The 21,446-nt window shown below is 35.2% G+C and overlaps 1 protein-coding gene across 2 annotated transcripts; it reads right to left on the reverse strand.

The window, feature by feature from the left end:
• Positions 1 to 8,605: 8,605 nt before the first annotated feature.
• wdr5 (WD repeat domain 5) lies at positions 8,606 to 20,959 on the reverse strand. Of its 2 annotated transcripts, none has more exons than XM_048165799.1 (14): positions 20,733 to 20,959; positions 19,429 to 19,559; positions 19,130 to 19,238; positions 16,049 to 16,122; positions 15,862 to 15,951; positions 15,556 to 15,645; positions 15,390 to 15,473; positions 15,178 to 15,233; positions 15,034 to 15,080; positions 13,109 to 13,184; positions 12,910 to 12,943; positions 12,748 to 12,822; positions 11,879 to 11,966; positions 8,606 to 10,221 (listed from the first exon to the last, which is right to left on the reverse strand). In XM_048165799.1, the coding sequence occupies exons 2-14, from the start codon at positions 19,507 to 19,509 to the stop codon at positions 10,121 to 10,123; spliced, it is 1,005 nt and encodes a 334-aa protein (XP_048021756.1). In that variant the 5' UTR covers positions 19,510 to 19,559; positions 20,733 to 20,959; the 3' UTR covers positions 8,606 to 10,120. The 2 variants fall into 2 exon arrangements, with proteins under 2 accessions (XP_048021756.1, XP_048021755.1); XM_048165798.1 differs by having other exon boundaries at positions 19,429 to 19,563; positions 20,733 to 20,958.
• Between the last annotated feature and the right edge of the window lie 487 nt (positions 20,960 to 21,446).

Consider the following 21,446-nt stretch of genomic DNA (forward strand, 5'->3'; position numbering starts at 1 on the left):
ATAAGAACGTTACAAAGAGGAAATTTGGGACATTAACAGAATGTTCCCATATGGTCCTCTGTTGGTCTTACAAAAAGGACATTTGGAAGTTATCAGAACGTCCTATAGTAATAGTCCCCTAAACATTCCCAGAACGTCCTGAATGTTCTGTGAAGGTCCACCAAATAACGTTCCCCAAACATTAAAAGAACTCCACATCGTGACCATCTCTAAACGTTCTGGGAACGTTACTTGGCAACGTTACTTAACACCAGTGGGGACGTTCTGAGAATGTTCTGGGAACGTAAAATTTCTAGCGGGGTAACTTGTGCTCTTTTGAAAACTTGTGCAGAATGCCAGGATTTGATAAGCCGTTGCCTGACTTCTGATCCTACAGTGAGACCAACTTTAGAGGAGATCTTACAGCATGAATGGTTTCACCAGGGATAAATGTCAGCCGTAGCTGAGGAGTCAGGTACTGTAACATAGGAGGGAAGGCAGAAGAGCAGTGCTTCAGCTTTTCTTTACATGTATTTATTAAGCAGATGCTACAAATCAGCCCCAGTGAGAAAAACTGTGCAAACCATTCAGCAGAGAGTCTTCAGAGGGGCAAGTTCAATTTAAAAAAGCAGCAAGTGCGCAAAATGGAGAAGCACAGGTACGGGTTATGAAGCAGTTGTGCTCTGATTTCTCATTCGTTGAGCTGGCGAGATTAGTTTGCGCTGCAGGACTCTTTTGGAGAATAATGTTGTCAGACAAAAGATGTAGTATTTGTGGCATATGTGTTCTGATAATGTGACATTTTACAGTTGTATGTTGTAAATTTTCAAATTTTAAGAGTTTTAACAGAACACTGGTCTGCTTTCTGCTGATTTGAAAAGTACCCAAAACTACTTTAAAACAAGTCAACAGACAAGCCTTACCAGGCTGTGAGACAATCTAAGATCACCAAACCATCTTTGGATGGTTTAAAATGTTTTGGGGCATCATGGTGTGAATCTGAAAGCTATAAAAAAAAACTATTTTGTTGTAAATTAATTGTCATTGTAATTAACATAATAACATTCAGAAATCATAACTATCAGTTTTACAATATTAGTTTTACTTTTTGAGTCTTGTTTTCAAGTCTTTTATAACATAAAGATATTTTTGCATTGACATCAGGCAAATCATTCGTTATGAATAATCTCAAGTAAACAGGCATATACTCCTCTATAGACTATTTGCACACTTCTTATAATTTGAAAATGTTTAGAATTTTGTTTTTTTCATAAGCCTTTTTAAAGATGCTGTACACTATTTATCTAAGTAACATTGCTGAAATATGTTAACATTTGAACGTTTAGCCTCGTGACAGATCTCTGACAGATTCTAAACAATTTAAACAATTTAAGTCTAAATGGTGAACTAAAATATGTTTCATGTTTAAAAGAATAATTTTCCCAACATTTATTCTAATTTAAAAACATTTAAAGACTCTTATAGCATTATTTAATGCAGTTGTAATTTTTCAGTGTAAACGATATGATTGGTAACAGCCCTGTCTTGTATTCCTAATTTAATTTATTGATAAAATAAAGGATGAAGGATGAAGCATACATTTAATAAAGGTAAAAAAAAAAAGGGGGGGGGGGGTAAATATCACAAATATGCCAATTTAAATATGTAAAAGCTGAGGGAACACTGTTGAGAACATTGCTTCAGAATAAATTATTTACACCACAAATAATTCCCTTTTTCCAGACAAGCAAAGTGTTTAAGAACTCATTTAAAGGATTAGTCCACTTTTAAATACACTTTTCCTGATAAATTTACTCACCCCCATGTCATCCAAGATGTTCACGTCTTTCTTTCGTCAGTCGAAAAGAAATGAAGGTTTTTGAGGAAAACATTCCAGGATTTTTCTCCTTACAGTGGATTTCAATGGCTACCAACAGATTGAAGGTCAAAATTACAGCAGTGGGAGAGTCTGGGACACATAAAGGAGCGGGAGAGCCCCTCTCATGACGCGAATTCGCGTCTGTTGTGAAGGGATTTTCACGCGCGAATGAAGCGAGTAAACTCAAAATGTTCAAGCGTCCAACTACGCGCGAATAGCGCGATTTATTCGCGCAAGTCGCGTCTTGTGTGAACGCAGCATAACGTCACACTAGACTTTGAACGTGCGAAATTTTTTTTTTTTTTTTTTTTCTTTTTTTGAATGCTTTATTTGAACACTTAGTTTACACTATGGAACAAACAACTCAAAATGTAACAACAACAATTAAGAATAATACCAATAGAATATACAGAAAAAAAAAAAAAAAAACATAGTAAAAATAACAATACCATAATTCAAAGCTGTAAAAGACCATAAAAAAAAAAAAAAAAAAAAAAAAAAAAAAAAAGAGGGCATCATACAAATGAATAAAAATTATACATTAAATACAGTAAAGAGTTTGTAGGCCGTGCAAACTGTACATGTTTTAAGAGCTTTTTTGTTAAGTGAGAGTGAAATTGTGAGCAAGTAATGTTTTATCTCTTGAAAGAATACTAGAAAAATAGGTTTACAATTTGAAAATTTACATTTATGAATATAAAATCTACATAGAAAGAGAATTAGGTTTATTATAAAGCAGGCATTTGAATCTGCTGTAAAGAAACCAAAAATAACAGATTTAGAACTCATTGAAAAACCCTGTAAGATAGTACTTGAAATAAAAGAACTTACATCTTTCCAAAGTTGAAAAGTATAGTTACATGACCAAAACAAATGAAGAAGTGTTTCAGTATCATTCTGACAAAAGGAGCATTTAGTGTCAAAATCTGATCCAAATTTTTTCTTAAGAACATGTTTGACAGGGTAAATATTATGGAGCAATTTAAAAGTTATTTCTTTTATTTTGTTAGTAAGGAAAAATCTTTGTTGCATGGACCACATATTTTTCCAATTTAAATTATCAAAAAGGTTGTTCCAATATGAGACTGCAGGGGGGCAGAGACAATGTTCTCAAGGAATAAAGTTCTTATTTTATAATTTCTTCCTTTTTTTCCAGTAAAACATATTTCACCAATAGGTGTGTTAACAGGTTCAGGAAAGGGAATTGTTTCTATAGATACAGTATAATTTCTGAAAAGCATGCATAAGCCAGATGGAATAGCATCCATAACAGTTGCAAACTCTTTAGGAGTTACAGGTATATTATATTGTAAAAGAAATTCTGTATATCTAAAAAGTAGACCATCCTTGTTAAAGAGCTGACCAACATGAAATATTCCATTACTGAACCACTGATTATAAAACAAAGATTTATTCTTAAATAAAATATTCCTATTGTTCCATATGTAACACCGGTGAGGAGAAAAATTATGTTTGTAAATAAGAGTCCATGCCAGAAGAACCTGTTGGTGAAAGTTAGATAGCTTGATAGGGAATTTTTGGGTATCATAGTTACACATTAAGACAAATTTTGCACCACCAAGCTGTGAGAAGACAGAATGAGGAAAAATATTCCAAATGGAGGCGGGATTTTTGAGGAAATGATTAAGCCAATTTATTTTAATTGTATTATTTAATGAGTTAAAGTCAAGAAAGTTTAAACCACCTTTATTCTGAGAATTTAATATGACTGATTTTTTTAAATAATGGGGCTTGTTTTTCCATAAAAATTTAGATAAGATTCCATCGATTACTTTACATGTGGGGTTATTAATGTACAATGATTGAGCGGCATAAGTGAGGCGAGATAGACCTTCTGCTTTAACAAGCAAACTTCTGCCTTTCAAAGAAAGGTCTCTCTGTAGCCAGCAATTGAACCTTTTTTTTGTTTTTGTAATAATAGGGTTAAAATTTGCAGAGCATCTAAGGTTATCTTTAGTTATCTGTATACCCAAATATGTAACACAATTTTTAACTGCAATACCATTAATTGAAGAGGCCATACTATTTTTAACTGGAAGAAATTCACATTTATTAAGATTAAGATGTAAGCCTGAAGCTTTAGAGAAACGCTGAAGAATATGTAGAGCTGTTGGTATTTGGAGAGAGTCTTCTAAGAACAGAGCAGTATCATCTGCTAACTGAGTAATAATTATCTCTGTATTTCCAATACTGATGCCTTTTAGACGGCTTGTTTTGATGTATGAGCTTAGAAATTGTGTCGCAATCAGGAAAATATAGGGAGAGACTGGACATCCCTGTCGAACACCTCGATTTAAGAAAAATCTGGGAGAGGTACAATTACTTAATTTAATTGAACTATTACTGTTCACGTACAACATTTTGATCATATTACAAAAGGAATCCCCAAAGCCAATTCTATGTAGTGCTTGAAACAAAAATTCATGTTCTAGCGTATCAAACGCTTTATAATAGTCTAAAAATAAAATAAAGCTTTCTTTTTGAAGTAAATGTGAATAGTCTAACATATCTAATATTAAACGTATGTTGTTTGAAATATGTCTGTTAGGCAAAAATCCAGACTGCGTTTCATCAATAATTGAGTTTAACACACATTTTAGTCTTTTAGCCAGAACTAATGCTATTATTTTGTAGTCATTATTTAGTAAGGAGATTGGACGCCAATTGTCTATGAGAAGGGGATCTTTGTTTGGCTTTGGGATTAGAGTAATTATTACCTGACATAAGGTGGGGGGGAGAAATGTTTTTTCTGTACTTTCTTTAAAAACTTCTAATAAAAAAGGTGCTATTTTTTTGCTAAACAATTTATAAAACTCTGAGGTGAGTCCATCATTTCCTGGAGATTTTCCATTTTTTAACATACTAATTGCATCAACAATTTCTTTCAAGGCAATAGGGCTGTCACAAAAGGCTTTATCTACCATATTCAACTGCTGTACATTCTGGAGAGACTCAAAAAAATCATTGGCATCTTGGTAGCAAAATTTGGATGTATATAATTCACTGTAAAATTTAGCGCAAAATTTTCCAATAATTTTCTGATCTTCACTTATTGTTCCATCAATTATGAGTTTTGTTATATTATTATTTTTGGCTTGCTCCCTTTCTAATCTAAAGAAATACGCAGAGCTTTGTTCACCTTCCTCGAGCCATTTTCTGCGCGACCGTATGTAGGCTCCTTCAGCTTTATCTTTATATATTTTATCTAATTGCTGTTGCTGTTCAGCAAGTTCAGCTTTTTCCGAATCAGTAATATCTTCTATATTTTTGGCTAAAAGTTTGGCAATTTTAAAAATTACTTCATTCTCATAGGATTTCCTCTTTTTAGCTAAGTCACCACTGAATTTACGAAAAAACTTACAAATTTCATATTTGGTTAGCTCCCAATTGCTGCAATAATTATTTTCTTCTTTTGCTTTTTTCCAAAAGGTAGTAATGATATCATCAATTTTGTTTCTTACTTCATCATAAGAGAGGATTGAATTATTAAGCTTCCAATAAGAGGGAGATCTATATGAGTTAATATTATTTGAAAGAGGGATTCGAATAGTAACACATTTATGATCAGATAAAGGCAAAGGTATAATGTCAGATGAAATATTATGCAGGTCCTTTGAAGTAAGCCATAGGTCAATACGAGATTGGCACGAGAGAGTGTTATTACTCCATGTAAATACTTTTAAAGATGGGTGGGTTTCTCTCCAGCTATCAGCCAAAGAAAATCTTTGCATGAACATCTTTAAGTAGTTGGAGTTAGGCGTATTAGATTTGGGGGGCCATCTATCAATATTATTGTCCATAACCACATTGAAATCGCCTCCGAAAACCAAATAAGAGTTGGGGTAATTATTTAACAGTGAAAGCATACGTTCTTCCATTCGATAAAAGAAATTTTCATTTTCCTTTTGTTGATTAAATCCGTAGAGATTGGTAACAATAAACGTAGTATCTGAAATTTCAAGTAAAAGACAAATATATCGTCCATTTGGATCACAGTCTGAAAAAAGAATTTTCCCATTAAAGCGATGACGTAAGATGCAAACCCCAGCTGAGTTTGATGTTCCATGGGACATCCACAGGTCCATGCCCCATTGTGATCTCCAAAAATTTAAATCTTCTTTGACTGAATGACATTCTTGTAAAAAATAGAAGTCAGAGTTAAACTGTTTAAGGTATAAAAAGATAGCCTTGCGTTTGGTAAGGTTTCTTAGCCCTCTAACATTAAAAGAAATAATAGACAGAACCATGACATAAAAAAAAAAAAAACAGGAAAAATTAAATAAAACCTTCAAGAAATATTATACGAATAACGTAGCAAGAAAACGCACTTATCTACTAGGAAGTATGCGCATAACGGAGCTCAGCAAATTCTATAACAAAAGATACCAAAGTAATTATGTAGTGCAGTATAAAATAAATATTCATAAATTATTAACACCAGAACATAATATAATAGGAGAACAGGTAATCCACACATTGCTAAACAGCATTCGCACCAAAGCTCCTCGTTTTGTTCAATAAATTCTAAACTAAACCCATTAGAACAGGGTTGAAATCCAAAGAGGTAGATTAACAGAATAAAGGCATTGCTGTTCAGCGTACAAGCACACAAGTTTGTTTATATAAAACTCCTCAAGTACAAAAGTGTGCAGTTCTACTCTAGAGTGGAGCAGGTAAACGAAGAGAAGAAAGGAGAATTCAAGTTGGTGGGAATATTTCCATGCCATTCACAAAGGCCCTACCTCCTACAAAATAGGCCCGCTTGTTATCTCGCCGTGCTTGTTCTACGAGAGGCCAGTTTCTTTCTGTTTTCTCTATCCGTCGGAGACAGATCCTCTGAGATTTTTAAGTTGTTGTTTCTGAGAAACTGAGAGTCCTTCGCTGCTCGCCAAATTGCGTCACGATAGAAACGCGATGTAAACTGAACGATGATCCCTCTAGGTTTGTCGTTGCTCATCTGTTTACGACCGAGTCGATGTACAGTGTCAACAATGTATGGAAGTTTATCCCTTGCTTCTGGTAAAAGCTGTTGGCATACCTGGATGACACTCTCCCGAACATCCTCCCTCTCCTTTTCGGGGATCCCGTAAACTCTCAGATTCCATCGACGCGTGTATCCTTCGATGTGAGAGAGACGTTTTTCTTGCTCGGACGATTTCGTCTCAACATTTTTCACTTGTGATTTCATTGTGCCGAGTCGGGTTTTAACATCATTAACTTCGGCACTCACAAACTCAACAGCTGTCTTCACGTTGGTTATCTGTTTGGTGTTTTCAGTGATGGTCTCTTTCATGCTCGCGATCGCTCGTGCATTCTCACCCACCATTCTTTCCAGTGCATCAGATCGATTGTTAATCAGACGCGAGAGTTCTTTGAACTGTGAGAGAATACTGGCAGTATCAAGGCTTTCTATCTTCCGTTGTTTAATTAAAGGAGACTCGCTTGGAGTTTGGGGAAGAGGAGGAAATATTACCTCAGCAGGCATGATATCTGCAGAATCCATTTCTGACTCGAGGTAATCATGCAAATTTTCACTCAAAAGTTTGTTCGGGCCTTGTTGCGTCACTGAAGTAACGTTAGCTTTATTAGTCGGGTTAGCCTTAACCTGATACACGTTCTTGTTTTTCCTCTTCTCAGATTTTCCCATTCTCAGTCATTCTAAATGTTACTACAATCACATATGCACCAAAATGTAACTGAATGGTCTTTGTTATTGCACTACAATTAAAATATTAGTTTGAATTTGCGGAGCTCTCTAATGCACGTCTTATCAGAGCGCCATCTTGGGGCCTCCCCTCGTGCGAAATTTTTTCGGATGCTGTAACGGTCGTGATATGACGTCACGATCTACAGCGTCTTTTTTATAAGCATGAATTCAACACATAACTTAAAGTAATACATTTAAAATGTAAAAATATAGAACCTACTCGACTTTACTGCAAAAATATAATTCTTTTCATTCAGCCAAGAGGTCATGCCGTGACGAATCGATCTTCTACTGGTCGCACGTCCTCACGTGATGCGAATTCGCAGGTCAGAGTTCACCAAACTTGAACTTTGGAACGCAGCGAAATGCGAAATTTTTCGCACGAGCTTGCGTTTCCGGTCTGACGCATTCGCATGCGTTTGAATGGAAGTCAATGGAACGAAAAGTGCAGTGTGACCGCACCTTTACGCTGAATGTCGTACGCCTTCCCTATTCAAGTTACGGAAAAAAACGAAACTGGCGCCGCGTTCTTTCCGTAAGTAGAATAGGGAAGGTGTAGGACATTCAGCGTAAGCGTTATGAAGAATGCGGAAGCGGAAAGTACGTTCAAGGCGATACTTTGTTTATAAAGCATAAACGGTTGTATTTATTTCGAAAATGACCGATCGATTCGCTAGATAAGACCCTTATTACTCATCTGGTATCGTTTAAAGCCCTTGAAGCTGCACTGAAACTGTGATTTTGACCTTCAACCTGTTGGTAGCCATTGAAATCCACTGTAAGGAGAATAATCCTGGAATGTTTTCCTCAAAAACCTTCATTTCTTTTCGACTGATGAAAGAAAGACATGAACATCTTGGATGACATGGGGGTGACTAAATTTATCAGGAAAAGTGCATTTAAAAGTGGACTAATCCTTTAAGTTTGTCCTTCTCAAACCATTATCTTGAGTGTTAGGGTTTACAGTGTAATAATTTAACTACATCAGTTGTATAAATGCATGGACAATGTTGCACTGATACAGGTAAAAAAATCTTTATTGAGTCACAGGTCATGTCCAAAGTGACTAAATGCAATACAGATACAATTCCTCATGCGGCCCCTGTCATCACTGCAGTGCACTGGAAATCTGACCAAAAACAAAGAAACAGAGAGAGTCCAGAAGCAGAGGATGGGTTTATGCCAAACCATCATCCACATCAAGCAAAAAAAACAAAAAAAAACAGTCTTGAAGTACTATCAGCTACTTGAGACAGTTAAAAAGACCACAGAACAAAAAGTAAACATATCAAAGAACAGAGAAGCTGCAAATATGTACAAAGTGTCAGGTACAGAAAACATCTCAAGGCTCTAAATACATCGAGACTGCTTTTGGTCACGAGATATAAGATTATGGCATATTCAGATCACAGCAACACTCCTCCTTGCATATGTTGTGTAATTGTAACCACATAACAATCGTTAGAAACTGTCTTTTACCAGATTGTGCAGGTAAGAATTTTTCATTGTAGCTTAGAATGAATATTTATAGTTTGTGAAACTTTAGTCTACTGGTAATGCTTTCTTTGAAAACTCCGACCAAACTGCTACTCCATCCCGATGTATTGTACAGTTTTATTTTTTATCAAAAGCACCAAAACTGATATGAACAAAGGTGTTACAAGTAATTACAGCTGTAGGAATAAAGTAAACTTTTGGCATACATTATGTCTGTAACTGCAATAAGCCTTTAAAACAAAAGAGAGGAGTTTTATTGTTAGCACTGCCTAGACAACACTAAAAGCCACTGAAAACCATAAACGATGTCTGACAATTAGCTTAGCAACTATTACACAATGAATTGTTTTAATTGCTGTTGTAACATTTGCAATTTTATGCTGTACAGAAATAAACATGAAATAGTGGATGTTCAAAAGATCCTTCTGCCACACAACACATTTCATACATGGAGGTTTGATTTGACATCAGCAAGTCAAAGTAAGTATTTGAGGTGTTTGTGAAACCTCTTTTTGGCCAAACAATGGAGTGAAGCTGCAAATTGCTAATGGAAATGACAAAATCAGGCAGAGAAATGTAATACTCCAAACATTTTTGTTAAAATGGCCACTTAAAATGTGCCAAAGGCATTATGCTGGCTTCAGGAAGTGTGCAAACCATCACTGATTCTACAAAACTTACAGGAAAAAGACATGAATGCTCTTTGTCCTAACAGGTCTGTGGATTTCAAATAAAGCTGCCTAGATTTACAGTTTTGCTGGATGCTTAAACTGATGAGCGAGAGCTGGCGGCAAGGCAGAGAGAAAGTGATTTTTTTTTGTGCACATGAGTGGAGAGAAGGGTGCTGTGTTAGGAGAGGGTATGACGGGGTAGGGCGCTTTCACCAATCCTCTTGCCAAGCCTTGATGTCAATGTGAACAGCGCTGCATGAACCTTTTCAAATGAAAAACAAAAGTCTCTTCCCCCCCTCCCCACAAAATGAATAGTACAAAATTAATTAAAAAAATAACAATAATAAAGTAAAATAAGCTTGAGGCTTAGCAGTCGCTCTTCCAAAGTTTGATGGTTTTGTCATTTTCTAGTGCTGCTGATGCAATGATATTTTCTGTGGGGTGACATGCAGTTGAGATCACCACATCTGCAAAAGAAAAAAAAAAAAGATGAGATTATTATTTTCAAACTACATTAGAAGTGCAGTTATTAAAAAATTCAGAAAAAATAAACGTCTTCCTTACAACAGCTTTTTTCTGTCATTAATTACTAACCCTCACGTCGTTCCACACCTGTAAGACCTTCGTTCATCTTCAGAACACAAATTAAACAAATTATTTTTGATGAAATCTGAGAGGTATATGACTCATCTATAGACAGCAATATAATCACCACTTTCAAGGTCCAGAAAGGAACTAAAGACATTGTTAAAACAGTTCATGTGACTACAGTGGTTCAACCTTAATGTTATAAAGCGACAAGCATATTTTTTGTGCGCAAAAACAAAAATAAAGACTTTATTCAACGGTATCTTCTCTGTCATTCTCATACGTTGTTTACATCCAGTGCTTCCAGGTTCTACGTCAGAACGCAGACTCATTATTGGACGGCTCCTGTGTCAGCATCACATGCATGCTTCGTACTGCTCACGTGATCAGCTTTGGCCAATACTGAGCAGGCATTCAAAAATAAACATGTGCTTACTGCATCAACTGTGTATGGATAATGACAGGGAAGAGAAGAAATTGTTTAATAAAGTCGTTATTTTTGTTTTGCTTTTTGCACACAAAAAGTATTCTCGTCACAAGGTTGAACCACTGCAGTCACGTCGACTGTTTTAACAACGTCTTTAGTTCCTTTCTGGACCTTGAAAGTAGTGATTATATTGCTGTCTATAGATGAGTCATATACCTCTCGGATTTCATCAAAAATATCTTAATTTGTGTTCTGAAGATGAACAAAGGTCTTACGGGTGTGGAACGAGGTGAGTAATTAATGACAGAAATTTTCATTTTTGGGTGTAAATTTTAACATGTAAATATTTGTATGAAAAAAAAAAAAGATTTATCAACTGAGACAAACTTTGAACTGAATTCCAGAAATTAAATAACGAGTCCCTCCACTCCACTTTTCCTTTTCCACAGAGGCACTTGCAAGTTTACAAACATGTCTGAGGGGACATATAGTTACATGTGGTTTGCCACTGCAAGGACGATCAGCTGTTTCCTTCCTGTCTCCCTGTAGCACTGTCTTCAGCGTCTTACATTAAGGACATTGCAGTTTATTGCTCTGGCCACCTCTGCAGCAGGACTATGGCATGTTCACACAGGTAAGCAGGGACTCTGGGCATATTTCTTGTGGAGTCAGTAGAAAGATCTCTTTAATGTCCTAAGTTATTGGAACTGTGATCTTAATTGTCTAGCACCTGTAAACTGTTAGTGTCTTAGGGACTGTTCCACAGGTGCATGTGCAATAATTGTTCATGGTTCAGTGAACAAGCATGAAAAATATTGTTTAAACCTTTTCCAATAATGATCTGTAAAGCTTATTTGGATTTTATAAAATTATCTTTAAAATACATTATCCTGAAAAAGGGACGTTTCTTTTTTCTTTTTTGCTGAACTTGTATACGTGTGTGTGTGATGATAATCGTGCAACAACTAAACGCCATTTTATGGAGTAAATGATTAAATATGACAATCAAAAAACAAAGTATTACTGAAATAAAAGAAATTTGTCAAATTTAGCACTGCTTAGCTGAAGCTATTAGCAGGTAATGTTTAAACTGTTTAAACTGCTCCTACCTGTGTGCCCCTGTAGTTTCTGTACAATCTCCTTGGTCTGAAGGTTCCAGATATAGACCATGTTGTCCTCTGAGCCAGAGACAATCCACTAAAAAGGGGAAAAAAAGAAAGAAAAGAAAAACCTCTTTCAAAATGTAAAATCACTTTCGGCAATAATAGTTTAAAGGTGCTATAGAGGATGTTTTCAACGATTGAGAAACCAAAGACTGTTAGTGAGTTTTTGAAATGAGCGCATGCGTAAGAACAACCCCCCTCCTTCACAGCTCATTTCGAGGGAACGCCTCCCAAAACTCCTGCACGAGTATTGGAACACGATTGTTTACCCCCGGCATTCGCTGTGTCGTGTTAGTGGATTCATTATGTCGGACTCACCGCAGGTAACTCATAATCTGCAGTTGTTACTCCTGTCTCCTGACAAAAACATTGCATGCAGCGCCTGTGGAGTGTGGAAAGTTACTGGAGTGCGCAGCTGTGCACGTCTCGCACAAGGAACATCATGGCAGTGATTGACAAGCCAGAGGGACAATCCGCGCACGTCTTTAACAAGGAACGTAATGGCAGTGATTGACAAGCCAGAGGGCCAATCGGTTAAGCGATGATCGCGTAAACGATTGGCTGATGTTTTTAAGGCCCTACCTCGTGCACAGATGATGTATATATTGATATTATTCCTTTCAGTGCACCTAATAAACAGCCTTTTATCAGTTAGTAAAGACAGTTTCAAGTAATATTGCAAAAATGTATAAAACAAAACATCCTCTGTAGCACCTTTAATACTTCTGAACAACACAAAATTCATGAGTTTGCTGATAGCCTGTGTCAGTGTGTTATGGTAAGCAACTGATTAGTATAGTGTAAAGCCTACATACCTTTCCACCAGTCACGGAGAAATTAGCAAATATGCAGTACTTCTCATTTTTATGACCAGTATAGGTTTTCAAACACTAAACAAGAGAAAATGGTAGTGTTATACACAGACAGAGCTTTTTTTATTATTAAACAATGCACAAACTAAACAGAAAAACTCTAACCTTTCCTTTGCTGTAGTCCCAAAGCTTCAAAGTGCTAAAACACACACACACACACAAAAAAAATGTATGAGTCTTTTCAAAGGCCATGGATTAATATAAATTACTACTTCATGACTATTCTCTCTCTCTCTCTCTCTTTTCTTTTTAAAAGAATGGGCAGCAAAAAAAGGCTCAGAATAAAAGGAAGTCTATGACTCACTTATCCAGAGTGGCAGCCAGGATGTATTTGCCATTGGGGGAGAATTTCACAAATGACACAGGTGGGTTGTCATCATCTGTTAAATATTTGTGAATGTATACATTATTTATAATGCCTGTATATCAGGGGGTAAGCAACCTTTCTGCCATGAAGTCCCATTTTTAAGTTAATCCACCCCCCTCCCCCATGTATAAATGCACATAAACATATCAAATATTCTTAATGGCTAACACAGAAATAGTGCAGAACCTTAAATATATCTGAAGCAATTTTTTATAAAATTGTTTTACATGTGTCAAAATCCTTTAGTTTGTTTTGAGGTTTAAATTAGACTTTGAAGAGCAGATTTTCTAATGGGCCCATTTACACCTGGTCATTCATGAGTTTTAACTTATCGGATAGCCATCCATTTTGTTAAAACTGTTCCATTTACACTTGGCATAATAAATGTGTCTCCACAAAATGAATATAAATCTATTCTTCAATTTCCATGCTTTATTCAAATTTAACGGAGTTCAAACAAGATATGAGCTTCATTTTATTTATCATCAGCCAATTTCAAGATCAAAGACCGCAACTGGATAAAGAGCGGCATCAGCACTGGTAGGATCATTTAGTGTCACTACTTTTAATGAAAAGGACTGCGTGTTGAGTTTCAGGATTTGACGCTGAACTTTAAGTTTTATTTGCGGCAGTTTACACGTCGGCTCAGCTACTCCTCCCCGATGCGTGTTGCAGTTGTCATATCTGGGTACCGGGAGCCGCTATAACACACTCTTGCATGTTTAGCTTACCATTTTAGGAGAAGTAAAATTTCAATTTGTGGCTTCAACAACCAGATGCATTTTGTCCAGGTTAATTTGGACAAATGCGAAAAAATGCTCTCTCTTTCAGTCTTTTCACAACTGGATAGCTATGCACATGAAATGACCAGGTACGCATGAATGAAGTTTCCACATGCATCAGTCATTTCGTTTGTGTGGAATTTTTAATAGAACTCAATATACCTGGTTGAATATCTCAGAAATTTATAGCATTGACTATGAACAAGCTGTAAGCTGTTAGTCAGTAACTTGCGTGCACTTGATGCACTAATGGGTTTGTCAGAGCTGCACCCTTTGTGCAGTTTAATTCTCACACTTTAATAGTATTTATAATGTATAACTTAATAAAACAAGCTGTTACTATGAGGAATTATTACCTCAAAAAGTAGATCTGTATGCAGGTACGAGGTACTTTATCTGAATGAAATACATACACCTCTCGCAATTACCTCTCTGCGTGCCCTAGGTTGCCTACTGTATATGCTTTCTTTGAGAAAAGATGGATGAAAATAAATTTGTGCTCATTTGAGGTGCATAATTTTATATTCAATAAGAATACATGTGCATAAACTATAATGGAAACAAATTTAATCGAATGAATCCATTAATGAGCAACAAAAAAATCTGCCTCAACAGAGGATGTGATTGGATAACTGGACTAATGAGCAGACCAATTTCAATGCACAGCATCTCAAATGTTGGTTTGATCATTCTGGAATTCCAGAGCCAAAGTCTGTCATCAAAATGATTGTGTATAATGAATGGTACCAGGCATCAGGACGGAGGATAACACGACAGTATTTGTTGCATTTCGCCTGTGAGCTCTGAGGTGCAAGTCATTTATTATGTACGAAAAAAGAGCCAAGAGTGGCTTCTCCAATTGCAGCAACTTTCATTTTTATCAGATATTTTGTGGCAATTTCCCAGGAAGTAACTATTTTGTTACCTTGAACACATGGGATGAAAACGGTGCTTTATTCACAAATGTTTTATGCGATATTCTAATTTTGTGCATAAGTTAAATTCTCAACTTTTAGACAAATTGTTGCCTTTAAAACTAGTCTGAACAAGTTATTTAATGTAAAACACTGGTCAACTTACCGATAAGCGTTTTAAGGCACTGGCCTGATGCTGTGTCCCAGATACGACTGTTTAAAAGTCAAAAAAAGTGGGTATGGTTGTTAGTTATGCATCTGACATTCTGACATCTTCTCAAAAAAATTTTCACAGCAAAAGCTCACTTACCAAAGTCCATCATAACTGCTGGACACAATCAATGAACCATCTCTGTTGAAATGAACCTAAAATAAAACAACAAATACAAATTTACAATTAAAAAAAAATCTAAATATCACTTAAAGTATATCTATGAATTTGAATATTTGATCATAATAGGTCAAGTTTAAAAAAAAAAAAAAAAAAAAAAAAAAAAAAAAAAAAAAAAAAAAAACACGCACCGCAGAGACGGGATCCGAGTGCGCTGGCAGCGTCTTCAGACATTTCCCCGTTTTCACATCCCAAATCCTCACGCTCTCATCAAACTGCCGTGGAGATATTAATTAGCAAGTTGTATGCCTGAATTAACAAAGTTGTAAAATGACAAATGATTGTGAATGGACTTACAGATCCAGATACAATGAGATTGGACTGGGGGTTGAAGTTACAGCAAAATACGTAGTTGCTGTGACCCTTCAGTGTCTTTAAACACTTTCCCTGGTGATATAAAAAAAAAAAAAACAGAAAGGGGAAAGGTCCTGAATATGATAAATTGTGCTGTAATAAATTGAATCTTTTTTTGTATTAACATCTGTCTGAAAATAACTAACAGGATGCACATAGGCTCTGTATATTCAATGCACTTGATTTCAACAGCTCAGATGCTTTACATTGTATATTGTACATAGGTTCAGCTTAGTGATGTTGACTTACAGAGCTCACGTCCCAGATCTTCAGAGTCTTGTCATCGGAAGCAGAGACCAGGAGGTTGGAGTCAGAGGACCATGCCACGTCTGAGATGCCCTACAGGTCAGAAAAATACAAATAAAAAATCAGGTCACATAAACCTCATACAGTAAAAGCAGCACTACTCAGATCATGGATCTTTTGAGATACTCACAAGTTTGTGTCCAGATATCGTTTTCTCAAACTTGCCATCATATGCACCCCATATTTTTATCAATTTATCAGCAGCTGGATGAGAGAGGACAAAAAAAAACAAAAAAATATTTTCATTAAGCTAATAATAAATTAAAGATGCCCTAGATTCAAAATTTGAATTTACCTTGGCAGAGTTGAATAACAAGAGTTCATTACATGGAAAAGACATACATTGAGTTTCAAACTCCATTGCTTTCTCTTTCTTATGTAAATCTCATTTGTTTAAAAGATTTCCGGAAAACACGCGGATCTCAACATAACACCGACTGTTACGTAACAGTCGGGGTGTACGCCCCATTATTTGCATATGCCAGCCCATGTTCCCAACATTATGAAAGGCATTAGACAAGGGCAGCCAGTAACGTCTGGATCTGCACAGGTGAATCAACAGACTAGGTAAGCGAGCAAGAACAACAGCGAAAAATGGCAGATGGAGCAATAATAACTGACATGATTCATGATAGCATGATATTTTTAGTGATATTTGTAAATTGTCTTTCTAAATGTTTCGTTAACATGTTGCTAATGTACTGTACCATCGTTTCTTACTGAATTCACGGAGACAAGAGTCGTCGCTATTTTCATTTTTAAACACTTGCAGTCTGTATAATTCATAAACACAACTTCATTCTTTATAAATCTCTCCAACAGTGTAGCATTAGCCGTTAGCCACAGAGCATAGCCTCAAACTCATAGAGAATCAAATATAAACATCAAAATAAATACTTTACTCACATAATGCGAAGCATGCATACAGCATGCATGAAGAACATCTTGTAAAGATCCATTTGAGGGTTATATTAGCTGTGTGAACTTTGTAAATGTGCTGTAATATAGTCGAGAGCTCGTGTGGCAGGGAGCACGCGAAATAAAGGGGCGGTGCGCTGAAAAAATCAGTGCATAGTTAATGATGCCCCAAAATAGGCAGTTAAAAAAATTAATTTAAAAAAAATCTATGGGGTATTTTGAGCTGAAACTTCACAGACACATTCAGAGGACACCTTAGACTTATATTACATCTTGTGAAAAAGCATTCTTGGGCACCTTTAAATCCAAGTATTGAAATAAAAAATAAATTGGGCTGCAATTACAATAAAATTGAAGCAATAATATAGCTTAGTGTGATTTTAAAATCTCAAAAGGCTGCAATTTAGTCAGATGCACTGTGTTCTGGTGTCACGTGGAATGGCTTGGTTTGCAGTAAATGCTGCTCCACACAAACTACCACTCTGCATGTCGCTTATAACATGCATTTAGCAACACAATGTGCACCAGGGCCACTTTATTTTCACATTTGCATAATTTCCAACTTTTTTTGCTATAAAGATTATTAACATTACTGTATTAGTGCTGTCATTTGATTAAATCACTCATACTCTGTAATTAATCATGATTAAAAACATAGGAGTTTTTAAATATTTTGTATTGTAATAATTTCACAGTTACTCACCAAATTAATGTACAAAAGACAAAGGCAGTATATTTTAAATGTTTCTTTAATGGCATCTTTTTATGAAAAAAGGCCAGTATCTTTGATACTAATACTGGTACTGATGTCTCTATGAATATAATGATTTTTTTTTAAACATTAATTATAGACATTCAACATTACAGTATAACTAAAAACTATAAATTTCAACATATATTAGGCTTTAAAAAAATAACTTAATTTAACTGAACTTAAAACAATATTCACATAAATATGACGCGCTTCAGAAAAATTGGACTAAACCGCTCAATTCATATGGATCATGAATTCTTTATGAACTTTTTGAAGCGTCAAAGTGACAAAAAGATCTTCACTTGTGTTCCGAAGAGGTTGTCTTACAGGTATGGAACAACATGAGGGCGAGTAATTAATGACAATTTTCATTTTTGGGTGAACTAACCCTTTAAACCATTAAAAGCACAGTTAAATGTGACATTAATCACAATGGGTTTATGTGAAGATTGTTCACTTAAATTAAAAGTTGTTATTTTTAATTATAAGCCTATTAAATGTTAAAATTGATAGCTTTCACTAGACTGTAATGTTGAGTGGCTCTAATTAATGGCTAAAATTAAGAAAAAAAAAAAAAAAAGACATGTAAGAGAGACATCAGTATCAGTACTGGAATCAGTGATAGAGTCCTTCATTCACAGTGCTTAGTAAAAAAAAAAAAACATGCCATTAAACAAATATTTAAAATATACCGTCTTTATGTTGTTTCTACATTATTTGAGATTCAATGTGAAAATATTACACAAATATATTAATAGAAAAATATATTAAAAACTTTAATGTTGGGTGTGATTGATTACAGAAAAACATGTTCTTTGATAAATAAACAACAACAATTATTTGAAATAGAATCTTTTGTAACATTATAAGTGTCTTTACTGACACTTTTGATCAATATAATGCATCATTGCTAAATGAAAGTATTAATTTCTTTAAAAAAAAATTTTTTTTACTCGAGCAGCAAATCAGCATATTAGCATGATTTCTGAAGGATCATGTGACACCAAAGACTGGAGTAATGATGCTGAAAATTCAGCTGTCCATCACAGCAATAAATTACTTTTTAAAATATATTCAAATAGAAATCAGTTATTTTAAATTGTAAAAATATTTCACAATATTACAGTTTTTTTTTATCAAATAAATGCAGCCTTGGTGAGCATAACAGGAAATCCCAAACTTTTGAACAAGATTTACACAAGTACATTTCTGTCTTCATTTTTATAAGTTTACAATAATAATAATAATAATAATACATATATTATTATTATTATTATTATTATCACTGTAAGAGTTCTTCCTGTTTAAACTTTAAGTGTGAATTTTAAAATTTTATAATAAAATTTCCATTTTATTCACCTGAACCTTGAACATGCAAATGTGTTTTTCAATTATGGAAATATTAACTCAGGAATACTTGAAGAAATATTTTATGTCAAAGGGGTTTGACTGACAAAAGCAATTTTGGGAAGCCTTGTTTTATATGCAACAAATATTCTAAATATTCTATATAAGTGCTGTGTTATTACAAGTACTTACATGAGCTGGCGAGCCACTCCCCACTTGGACTGAACTTGACAGAAGAGACTGCTTTTGTATGACCAGCCAGTGTGAATTTCAAGGTGTAGTTTGGCTTCACAGGTGCTGACTGAGATGGAGCAGAACGCACATCATTAATGACACAATAAGGATAAAAGATATTGTCACAGATAAGCACATTTCTGTAATAAGGCTGCTATACCATTTTTATACCGGTATATCTGTTACACAACATACAAATCATCCAAAACCAAGCCGAAAACTATGGCGCAGATGGACGTTCCCAGCGATGTTTTTACCTTGCTCTGGCTGGCGGAGGCAGCTGATGCCGGCTGTGTTTTAGTAGCCTCTGTGTCTGGTTTCTTCTCCTCAGTTGCCATGGCGACCAAGTTAGAGAGAAAGGGTTCACAGAAGCAAGTTCAACGTCAACCTGACTGTCCAACAGAGAAGTACTGATTAGTGTGAAAGTCTTCTAATTTGGCCAATACACAGTAAATGGAGGAATTCAGTGGGGTGTTCAGATATCACATCAACATCTGTCGAATCTCTCAGGTGTGGGTGTTATCTGGTTGGTTTTCACAACATCTAGCCAGTATGAATATCATACAGTTCTGCATACGTTTGTATATTTAATTTACCTTGGCAAATGTACTTCTTGCAGAATATGAAATACCTAAAAGCATTTTGTACTGTCCTAATTAAGCTATTTAATGTGGATCTGTTACAAACCAAATAGTAACATAATACATTTAATTTACAATCACATTTAAATATCCACATACTTAAAATTACATTTTAATATAGTGTTTTGGCTTCTCGGCATCATTGTCCCTAGTTTGTCGAGGGCTGTGAATCTGCCCCACTGACAAAAAGCCTCCATGTGTACAAATGTTGATTTCCCAGCATGCTCTGCACGTTTGAGCTTTTTCCCACTATATGATGTTGAGATCCCAACGTTACCACTGTGGACAATTGCAAAATAAAGCACCTAGGGTATGTAAACGAATAAACAGAATAATTAGATCAATTTCAATTATTTTTTTTACATAAATAAAATGAAGAACTTGTGCAATTTTACAATCTTTCACATTCTGGAAGGAGTACATGCTGTTTTAAGCACACCTGTACATGTAAACACACTGTATATGACCCATCTGAACAAACAATTTGTTAATTGTACACTAATGATAAAAGTAGTAGAAAACAGGTACACTCCACATCTCCACAATATGCATGGAAAGACTGTTGGGAATGGGACATTGACCAAAGTCTAAAATCATTTGAATGAACACCAAAGCTAAAACCTAGATATAATTTACAAAGCTCGTGCCTGTGTCAGATCAGTGAAAACACCATCACTGTTAGCAGCTAGGCTATCTGAGAGACAGGGCCTCAGAGAAACGATAGATCACCTGCAGCACATTTTATGTAAGTAATTTACACATCTTCGTGTCTAAATTCATGGTTTTACCGCGATCGTTTCAGTCGCCCGTCCCATCCCCCATAACATAAATGTACAAATTGATGAATGTCTTTTCTCTGCTCACGTTTCTCTCTCTACCCATACATTCAGACAACAAAAGCAGCGCGTAAAATCACTCACCAGCGGCTGCTGAGGAGGTAATAAGAGCTGCTTTCGGCTTCTGGTATTAGTCCACTGCTTGGTTTGGATGGAGTTTTGTTCATTAATCGCTCGCCAGGCCGTTTTGATCATGCAAAGATCAAGTGATCGTGCTGAATACGATGGTGGATGAGCACCTCTTCACCGCAGGCTCAGGCGGTAATGTGGCAGTGACAACAACTCCGCATGCGCAAACCTCAACGGCAGACCAAAAGGGACATTTTTTCAAACGCCTAGCCAAGATCGTACAGTGCACAATATTTTGCAAGTATTGCAAGATCGTTATAAATATTTGTAATTATTATTATTAAAAAAATGTAGCAATATGTGTGTGTGTATATGTATATATATATATATATATATATATATATATATATATATATATATATATATATATATATATATATATATATATATATATATATATATATATTAGTGTCGTTAGCATTACCACAGTAATAAGTAATTTTTGACCATATAAGAATTATAATTAATAAATATATTTCTTATGTGGTCAAATATTACTTATAATACTACTACAGTATTATAAATATGGTATTACGGGTTTTCAAATTGGGGTACAGTGAGTGCTATGGGGGTGCTTTAAATAAATAAATATTTTTTTATTTTTTATTCAAATAAATAAAATAATACAAATAACAGTATGCTGTAGTGAGTAGGGGAAAAAACAAAGAA

The sequence above is a fragment of the Megalobrama amblycephala genome, linkage group LG18 (genome assembly GCF_018812025.1).
Source record: "Megalobrama amblycephala isolate DHTTF-2021 linkage group LG18, ASM1881202v1, whole genome shotgun sequence".
Lineage (NCBI taxonomy): Eukaryota > Metazoa > Chordata > Actinopteri > Cypriniformes > Xenocyprididae > Megalobrama > Megalobrama amblycephala.